Source organism: Setaria italica, chromosome I (assembly GCF_000263155.2).
Source record: "Setaria italica strain Yugu1 chromosome I, Setaria_italica_v2.0, whole genome shotgun sequence".
In the NCBI taxonomy this organism is placed as follows: Eukaryota; Viridiplantae; Streptophyta; class Magnoliopsida; order Poales; family Poaceae; genus Setaria; species Setaria italica.
The window spans coordinates 37,489,776-37,499,856 of NC_028450.1; the positions used below are offsets into that span (position 1 = coordinate 37,489,776).

Below are 10,081 nucleotides of genomic sequence, written 5' to 3' on the forward strand. Positions count from 1 at the left end.
CCATGTAGTATAACTTCTTCGTGTAATTTATAACATTAGTGCTTCATTGATCAACACTAAACTCCTGTTGACTATGATAACCTTGACATGTCTAGTAGCAGGCTAGAAAAGGAATAGCGAGTTTCTTTTAACAAAATAGGATAGGGTAGTTTGCCGATGACACAAACACATTTAGTGATATAAGATTATGAAGGTTACAGAATATGTGCCACTTGCCTCTATTAACTTGAAATTACATAATTAACTCTTAATGTTATAGAGAAGAATTTGCTGTGGGCTGTCAATAATTATGCATCTGTTTGGTTATTGTGGACAAATCTGATCAAATAACCTGCTAACAGATATCTTGGTGGAGCCTTTGATGTGGAGTCACTTGTGGAGAATTTGCTGAGCAAACTAGCTGGCAATCAAGATATTGTGGTGAATGTCTACGATGTCACAAATGCTTCGGAAGCTATGGTTTTGTATGGACCTCCAAGTTTGGATGATCAAGTGCCCCTCTTGCATGTTAGCATGCTGGATTTTGGAGATCCATTTAGGAAGCATGAAATGAGGTGCAGGTTGGTATCTTCTATCAGTAACTCTTGACTTTGTTGTCTGATTTGGTGTTCCACTGATGTTGTTAACTTGTGCAGGTATAGAGAAAAGCCTCCTATGCCGTGGTCGGCCATCACTAATCCTTTGGGCACGTTTGTCATATGGATGCTTCTGGGGTATATCATTTGTGCTGCGTGGTCTCGATATGACAAAGTTTCAGAAGATTGTAGAAAGATGGAAGAACTCAAAACTCAGGCAGAAGCTGCTGATGTCGCGAAGTCTCAGGTTTAACATATACTTTAGCACTCTTTTACTAGGAATTCTAGCTTATGGATCATGTATGGCTTACATATTTATATGGTTACCTCTTTTCTTGCAGTTCCTGGCAACTGTATCACATGAGATCAGAACACCTATGAATGGCGTCCTTGGTACTTACGCATTTTTGTAATACCTATACCACAATCTCCAGTTCATGGGCCCGGCAATCTAAACAAATTCTTCCTTCTACTGTAGGAATGCTGGATATGCTTTTGGGAACAGATCTGACCATGACTCAGAAGGATTATGCTCAGACCGCACAAATGTGTGGCAGAGCATTGATAACACTGATAAATGATGTCCTTGATCGAGCAAAGATTGAAGCTGGAAAGTTAGAGCTTGAGGCTGTGCCTTTTGATCTGCGCTCTCTCATGGATGATGTTATTTCCTTGTTTTCTTCAAAGTCGCTGGAGAAGTGCATAGAGGTATCTTACTGTTGATACTTAAAGTAGGAAATGGTGTTTCCTTTGCTCAGTTGCAATAGAAATGGATTGCTTTTAATCCTAGCAGTCCTGTCCCTACGATTTCTTTCAGATAGTAGATTCTTTTCCTAATCTTTCTCCTCCTTGCTACAGCTTGCAGTATTTGTATGTGATGATGTTCCAAAGGTTGTTCTTGGGGACCCTTGGAGGTTTCGACAGATATTGACAAATTTGGTGGGCAATGCAGTCAAAGTAAGCAGCCAATTTTGGATCCTGACAGTTAATTCAAATAATGTTGGTTAAAGTCTCACACATAATTCTGTCATCAAATACGTTCAAAAAATGTACTGACATATCTATTATCTGTTCCAGTTCACAGAACGGGGTCATGTATTTGTTCGGGTCTGTTTGGCTGAGAACTCAAATGTGGAAGCTAATCAGGTCATACATGGAACCATGAATGGGAAAGATGGTAAAATTGAGTCAACAGCTAATGGTGCCTTCAATACATTGAGTGGGTTTGAAGCGGCAGACAGACGAAATAATTGGCAATATTTTAAGCTGCTGCTCTCTGACAAGGAGTCGCTTTTGGATGATCTTGATGGTGAAAATTCTAATCAAAATGATTCTGACCGCGTCACATTGGCAATAAGCATTGAGGACACTGGTGTTGGGATACCATTGCAGGCACAAGATCGTGTTTTCACACCTTTTATGCAGGCTGATAGTTCAACTTCAAGGAACTATGGTGGTACTGGCATTGGTTTAAGCATCAGCAAGTGTCTAGCTGAACTTATGGGCGGGCAGATAAGTTTCACCAGCCGCCCTTTTGTTGGAAGTACATTCACATTCTCAGCTACACTGAGGCGCTCATACAAAGATGCTTCAGCTGATTCAAGAAAGAGCTTGTCCGAGGCACTGCCTACTGCTTTTAAGGGAATGAAGGCCATCTTGGTTGATGGGAGACCTGTACGTAGTGCTGTCACAAGATATCACCTTAAGAGGTTGGGAATAATTGTTCAAGTTGTGAACAATATGAGTGCGGGACTAAAAGCTTTATCTGGACAAAATGGATCAACCATTTCAAGGTAAGTTTTCTCTTTACTTACTTAAATGCTGGGAATAGAATTGACCATAGGGATTATTGAACTGCATGTGCTAATGGCCTCAACGAATAGCTAAGCTGATATGTAAGGGTAGGCAATTCAATTATACTAAAAATATGTCCTCCACATGGAGGCTCCCTTAAGTCTTAGACATGGAATAGGAGTAGGCCACAGGATTCAAACTCGAAAACTCTGGCCTGGTTTTACTGAAAAAGCACCGGACCTAAAGGACCCTGGCTGTACTATTATCGCCAATTGCTTTCAAACATAGCATAAAGCATTCTAAATGCTGCAGATTCTGCAATTTGTATTCTTTTGCACTACCTGTGAATTCCCTAAGTTTCTTTTCTTGTAGGGAAAAAGCAACCATGCTTTTTATTGAGAGTGACTTCTGGAGGCCTGAGACAGATGTTCAGTTATTGAATCGTCTACGTGAACACAAGAACGGTCAGTTGCCTGATGCGCCTAAGGCGGTTCTTCTGGTCACCTCCGAAGCTGACAAGGACAAATATGGATTCATATTTGATATTGTCATGTGTAAGCCTTTAAGAGCAAGCACAATTGCTTCATGTATTCAGCAGCTGCTCAAAGTAGAGATGCCCGAAAGAAAAGAAAATCAAAATCGGCCGTCATTTCTTCGTAGCTTGCTGGTTGGGAAGAACATATTGATCGTAGATGATAATAAGGTCAATCTCAGAGTTGCTGCAGCTGCACTAAAAAAGTATGGTGCTAAGGTCCATTGTGTCGAAAGTGGCAAGGATGCTATCAGTCTACTTCAACCTCCACATTGCTTCGACGCATGTTTTATGGATGTTCAGATGCCAGAGATGGATGGGTATGAATTAAATAAACTCTCGCATTGGTTGCCATTTTTATCCTGCTTACATATTAAAAAATGCTATTGTTTCAGAATTAACTGAAAGGAGATTTGTATTCCATTTATCCATGGTCGGATGTGTAGGTCTGATCATTGAAATCAAAGTCTTCCAGACTGACCATCAATTTTAATGATTACTTTCTGCAGGTTTGAGGCAACCAGACAAATAAGGCAAATGGAGATGAAAGCCAATGAAGAAAGAAAGAACAAGTTGGCTTCAATTGAAGGCTCCACATTTGCTGAGTACCATTTGCCTGTTCTGGCAATGACAGCCGATGTTATCCAGGCAACTTATGAAGAGTGTTTAAAATCGGGAATGAATGGATATGTGTCAAAACCCTTCGATGAAGAGCAACTATACCAAGCAGTCTCCAGATATGTAGTGGGAACAACAGATTCTGCTGTTTAATGTTCAGATCAACGTAATGGATTCGTCGGAAGTGAAGCATCACCATGTTGCTTCTGTCCAGCTGACACTAACTCTAACAATCATCTGACATGGCCTCTCACAACACTAGATGAAAAAGATGAAAGTGCCGTGAGCTTGCTATGCATCACAGATGAGCGGCAGCCCAGGGGAGTTTAGGTATAGATCACCTTGTAATTCTTTTCTTTGATGTTTATAGGCTGTTGTATGTGCTGACAGTTCATTGAAAATACCACATCTCGTTGCAACCCCCAGTTTCAGATTAACATGGAAACTGAAAAAAGCGATGCCCTTCCCTGTTGTTTCCTTCTCATGTTCCATGAAACTGTTTGTAAAGTGCACCTGGACTCCGTATCCGTTCATCCGCTAGCTAGACACGATGGGAAGCTTTTCGAGTTCTTCTGCACTGTAACCTGTGTTCTTGTTAGCATGATCGACCGGCGCTTCATCTTTTCCTGCTTCAGCATTGTGCTTCTGTGGTGCTGTTAGATGTGAATGTCAGAATGACTGGACATGTGTTTATAGTGCGTGCACTGTGCAAGATTAGGAAATGGCTGGGCATTGTGTATAACTGTATATACAGTTCGTGTACTCTGCAAGTTCCGTAAATGACTGGCACTGTGTCTACATGCACTGTTCATGTACTGTACCCTACTATGTAAACTGCTCAGGCACTGGTATGACTACAGTGGTCGTGTTGGGTTGTTGGCCTCGCCTGCTGAAGATCAGCTAGGTGGTGTGGTGGAGCAATCTGTCAAGACCTATATCTGGTGAACTTTCTCAACGTTGATAGGGCCACGTCTTCAGCTAATTTCATCCGTCGGATCACAGCAGGCAACTCTTTCTCGATCGTTGATCACAACCTGCGTAGCTGGGTTTCAAGACCCTTCGTGTGGACTCGGCAATCTTCCCGTGCTTCTGGGCTTCATCCCGTCTTCTATGGTGCCGCTGCCTTTCACGCACACGCAACCTCTCATTCGACCAGACGATCGACGCGGGGGAGGCGCTCCGAGCGCAGGAACACCACGCGGCGCCTATATGCTGTAGGTGTGTGACGCCGCCGCTGCAGCTGCCAGCTACAGTCCGCCCATGGGTGCTGGCGCTGGCACAGCAGGAGCGCTGGGTGGCATGGCAATGTGCTGGGCATGGGCATCCGCCGGCCAACAGCAGCACACGTCGGGTTCTCCATCACCAGCTCCCCCATCCACCCAACGAATCAAGGGAAATCCATCTGTATTGCGCTGTTGTATCATAGGAGCCAAAAAGATGTTAAACCTACAGTGAGGTCACCCGGACCATGCCCTGCACATGCATGTTTGTAGTTTTGCCCAAGTAAAATTTCAGTTCTTTGCAATGTTGTACATACATACGAACATCAAGGTGTGGATTATCTTAACAATCCACAACCATATTTCTCTACTACATAATGATTCTTCATCTTAGTATGGTGAGTCCTTGGACCTAAACCCATTTAGTTTTTCACCGAATGGCCTTAGCCTCTCACTTCTCAAATTTCATTAACTTCCGAATGAACTATAGTGCTATCTTTAATAGAACTCGTACTTTTTTTCTAATTTTATTTTATGTTTAATTAATTTAGATATACAGTTATAGATGAACATATATTATAAATTTATAATATAATGCTACTTCTAATAACTATGAAAGTTCATTACTGGAGCATCAAGTTGCGAGTTAATTTCACAGTATGGTTTGGAAGCTCCGTGGTACACAAAAGAAATAGCACTGGTAATAGCAATATCACGGGGCATTCAGCTACACCTTTTTAGTTGGAGTATATTCTCTCACCAACACTGTTATTTTATTTGAAGAACTGAAAATCATAGGTACTTCCAAATTGGGAGCGTAAGATTAAGGACATAAGTTTGTTATGCAGAACAGGCTACGCATTATTTCAACATTTTCAGCAGTGACAACTTGTAAAGAATTGAAATATGTAGAGCAAACCTTTTCGGTTCTGGAAGATGTGCTGCTCAAGACATTACAAGTCAAACTAAGTATATAAACTCTAGGAATAGGACTCACATAAAGTGGAAATTTTCTAAAATTATCTGTTATTGTAGTCAGCTCCGATCCATAACAGATCGATTACTTATAGTATATTGGAAGACGAAGTAAGTGCTAAATTAGTTCCAGGTTGGTTTAATTTTGACACGTAGCTTACATGATGTTTATACTAAGTAGTTCTTAATTTCAGAACGCGACAAACAATACTCAGGTTCTATTTGCCTTTCTGCACATAAATTGAAATTCAAATGTTCTAACTAATACAACATATGATTCTAGGTTGTTCAAATGATAATTCTAATAATTTCTAAATTGCGATTATCACATTGCCATGTCAATAGAAGCAGATGGTGGTCCCAACACATAAAATGCAAATTCAACCTAGCAAAGTTAAAAAAGCTTTTGCCATGGTAACATGCAATTTACAATGTCCTGATTGTTTAGGAATAGACTTAGAAGTCTGCTTCTCCACTGTCGCAAGCCGTTATTTTGTTATACCTTTAGCTGTTTTGTAATTTTTCTACAGATCTTGTGGTTGACTTTAGTTTTCCTAAGGAAGTGGTGACAAATTACCGTGCTTCAGATATGAACTGTAGCTTTTACAATGTGGTTTCTGCAAACAATCTTGCATTTTATAGGTGATGCAAGATGACACAATAACTAAAACTACTTCAAAACAAGAAACACTGGCCCAATCACCAAAGCAGCGCGGCAAGGCCGCGCCAAGGTTTCTAGTTACATGTGTTAGCAATCCTGGTTCTCTGATGCAGGTCAATTGTTCAATTTGCCCAAAATTTGTGATGCCGGCGCAGTAGTAGATTGCGTCACTCTGGAAATTAGGCACCACATGCGAGTGTATTACGGATTCATTTCGTACTGCAATTTGAGCTTGCAAAAGGAAGGAACTTGCATAGCTCTGTAATTGCCCTGCGCATCATGTTGGTGGTACCTGTCGGTGTACCGAACAAGGACCGGATGCAAGGCCACGAGGTTCAGCGTTACAATAGCCTGCTTATATCAACAAAAGAAAAATGGTAATGCTATGTCCGAGCGTCTGACGTTCCGCTCTAAAAATATCTGGTACTTCCTATCTATCCATTCCTACCGTTTCTTTTTCTTCCCCATCCCACTCCCGTGATCTTTCTTCTTCAACCTTCCACCCCGGCGTCCTCCTCGTCCACCCCGGCGGTGGCGCGCTCCCCCACCCCGACGTCCTCCTCGCCCACCCGGCGGCACCCTCCCCTGCTTCGGCATCCTCACCCAACGGGAGCGCCCAACGCCCGCGGATCCGGTGGCCCTCTACCCGACCCCGGCCGGCGGCGCTCTCCCCAGATCCGGCAGCGTCTCCTCTCCTTCGGCCGACGATGGGCAGGCTGGTCGTCGTGGATCTGAGCGGGCTCTGTCTCCTCCGCGTGATGCTCGACGTCGTAGCGAACCGGAGCAGCAGAAGCTCGTGCCTACTGACGGCTCCATGTTGCAATAGGTACCTCCTGGTGTTGCAGTAGTTATTTTGGGATGTTGCAACAGTGGCTTTTGATGTTTCATCTGTTTTGTAACAGTCCGACTTGCCAGCAATCGGGTGTTGCACCAACTTATTCATGATGTTGCATATAGTTATTTTCTTTGTTTCGATCTCTTATTCTTTCGTTGTTGCAATACTGTAAGAGATGTTTTTTTGTTGTTGCAATGTATCTGTTTTGAATGTTGCACGAAGCGGTTCGAGATGTTTCATGCATGTAAAGATGTTGCAATTCTCATGTTGCAAGTGTTGATTTTTGATGTTTTGATAGTTATTGTTCAATGTTGCGACGGAGCGTTCGATAAAAAAAAATTATCGAACGTCCGGATGCTAGTACGTCCGAAAGGAAAAAGGTCAACGGCACTTGTTTACTCCCTGATTTTCTATGGCTGCTCAGATTTAAAAAGGAAACATGTCATCTTTGTGCCCGTGTGATGCGCTGTCGCTGGTCGGCGGACAAGGCACCAACCACATGCTTAGCAAGAATGATTAGGGGTGGTTTAGCTCAGTGACTAAGCAACCTGTTCTTTTCTCAAATGATCTAGCATGTGGACCCGTGATCTTGGCAACAATCATTATGCCCTGAAACTGAAAGAGAGTGATCTGCATCGATGCCTCGGCGGTACACACACTACTTCCTCAAGAGCAATTGAAATTGGCATGCGGTGCTTCTCTGCCATTTGAATTTTTGGATTCACGGGGACGGTGACGAAGCGAGCGGAGCGAGCACGGGATGACGGGAGGCAGAAGACAAGTCAGGAGCATAGAATCTAGCAGGCGCTGCGCATCTGCTACGCACTTGTGCAGGCTGCTGGCTGCGAGACAGCCTGCACGATGTGCCACCCTGCCTGGTCAGTCGGGGCCATGGCCATCTCGAGCAGCACGTCGCACATGGAGGAGGACTGAGACACCAAACAAGATTGATTTCTCTTAGAATTGGGAGTACACGTGGCCCAGGAAACAGAAAAGGAAGAGGGGACAATATATACTGTATGCTAGGGAGATGGAGATAGGAAGATGTTTGTTCGAAGATGGAATGGTCATTGCAGTAGTGAGGGGTCTAGTGACTAGCAGCGACAACTCGTATCGGATTGGGAGGCATCGTGAAGCACTGCTCTAGTTTCACACCATCAGACCGCGGCATGTGGGCATAGGGGGTGTTTGGGAACACCTTGTTAAAGTTTAACAACTGTCACATCGGATGTTTGGATGCTAATTAGGAGTATTAAACATAGACTAATTACAAAACTAATTACACAGATGGAGTATAATTCGCGAGACGAATCTATTAAACCTAATTAGTCTATGATTTGACAATGTGGTGCTACAGTAACCATTTGCTAATGATGGATTAATTAGGCTTAATAGATTCGTCTAGCGAATTAGCACAGGGTTCTGCAATTAGTTTTATAATTAGCTCATGTTTACTCCTCCTAATTAGCATCCGAACATCCGATGTGACACTGTTAAAGTTTAGCACCTCGTATCCAAACAGCCCCATAAGTTTCTGTTGATTCTTGCGGCTCAGCGTCGTCCCGTCATGGTCGCGGATGCATTATCTATCTGCTGCGGCACCGCGGCTCATGTCCCAATTCCAAGCACCAAAGCATTAAGAGCCACCACGTAAATTCAACGCCTACTAGAACAGGTTGCGCTCGGCGCGGTTCCGTTTCTTCAGGTGCAGTTCGACCGCTTTGTTTCTGTGCTTAGTGGTTGAACCACTAAAATCCTGTTTTCTATGGCCTTTGGTCTTTGGATGTCGAGCATCAATACAATCAGAGTTCAGGGGATAGCAATAGCCTGTAATTTGATTTGTATTCCTCTTGTCACATGCCAAAACAGGTGTATGAACCACTTTCAGGGAGTGTACTCTTGAGAGATACAATTGATGACTATGGATAACCAACAAATCTACAAAAAAATATTTGAGACAACCCGAACGCGTGCGTGAAGCATGAATGCATGATGTAGGAATTAGCGAAGTTCACCCTGCAGCGAGAGGTGGAATTACAGAGTGCACCCTGCAACTCTCCGATTCCAATTGTCCGATGGATTGATTATCCAGGAACCATCGAGGAGACGAGGGTCAGGAAACAACGGGCGACCGTCCTGATTGAATGCACGAACGAATCCAACTGCGTATCAGGCATTGATCCAATCATCCTATTTCCTACAATCCTGGCTTGCGCAAGCTATGCCCTTTATTTGCATATCCGATTAATTGATAGTTTGATTTCTTGACAAATGATGACCAATATTATGTCCTTTCATCGAAGCAAACCATTGATAGTCGATTGCGAGCCCTACATGGTACTAATTGGTTAGATTTCTTAAGTTGATGAAGTATAGTTTTGGGCTAGTTTCAATTGCTAATGTTGTTCTATGTCATCTACCATCACCATTCACCAATGATTTAGCATCTGAGTTAATATTACAAAAAAAAAAGTTTAAGGCCGCATTCCCGTTTCACAATGTTTGTCTAGTCTGTATGTCTAGGAGGCTCAAAGTTTAGGAAATTTTGATAAAATCAGATTGTTCTTGCTCTTAGTTGGACACATTAATTAGCTATTACTGCCCAATGAGCAAAATTGGCACAACTTTCTTTATAGGGCAAGGTTTTTAGTTTCTCCCTGAGCCCCCAATATTTGAGGACCGGCCCTGATCTTTCAAGTGACAACCTGGTTCATGCTTAACGAGCGGCGGCAGCGTTATGGCTTCATGCCCCTACTTGGAGGCGTCTCTTTTGAAGTTCCCACATCTCGCCAATGGCTCGGCCTCTCCATTGCATGCTTAAGGGTTAGTTGTGAGGTCATGGTCGAAATCAATTTGGTACGGTTTTTACAC

At 43.1% G+C, this 10,081-nt stretch overlaps 1 protein-coding gene across 1 annotated transcript in view; it reads left to right on the forward strand.

The window, feature by feature from the left end:
- LOC101761541 (probable histidine kinase 6) overlaps positions 1–3,996 on the forward strand; it is a 5,989-nt gene extending 1,993 nt beyond the window's left edge. The window contains exons 3-10 of the mRNA XM_022828834.1: positions 331–560; positions 636–822; positions 917–968; positions 1,054–1,283; positions 1,434–1,532; positions 1,653–2,368; positions 2,742–3,221; positions 3,411–3,996. Of these exons, the coding sequence (XP_022684569.1) occupies positions 331–560; positions 636–822; positions 917–968; positions 1,054–1,283; positions 1,434–1,532; positions 1,653–2,368; positions 2,742–3,221; positions 3,411–3,672 (2,256 nt within the window). The 3' untranslated portion in view covers positions 3,673–3,996. The remainder of the gene's footprint in view (positions 1–330; positions 561–635; positions 823–916; positions 969–1,053; positions 1,284–1,433; positions 1,533–1,652; positions 2,369–2,741; positions 3,222–3,410) is intronic.
- Positions 3,997–10,081: the final 6,085 nt, after the last annotated feature.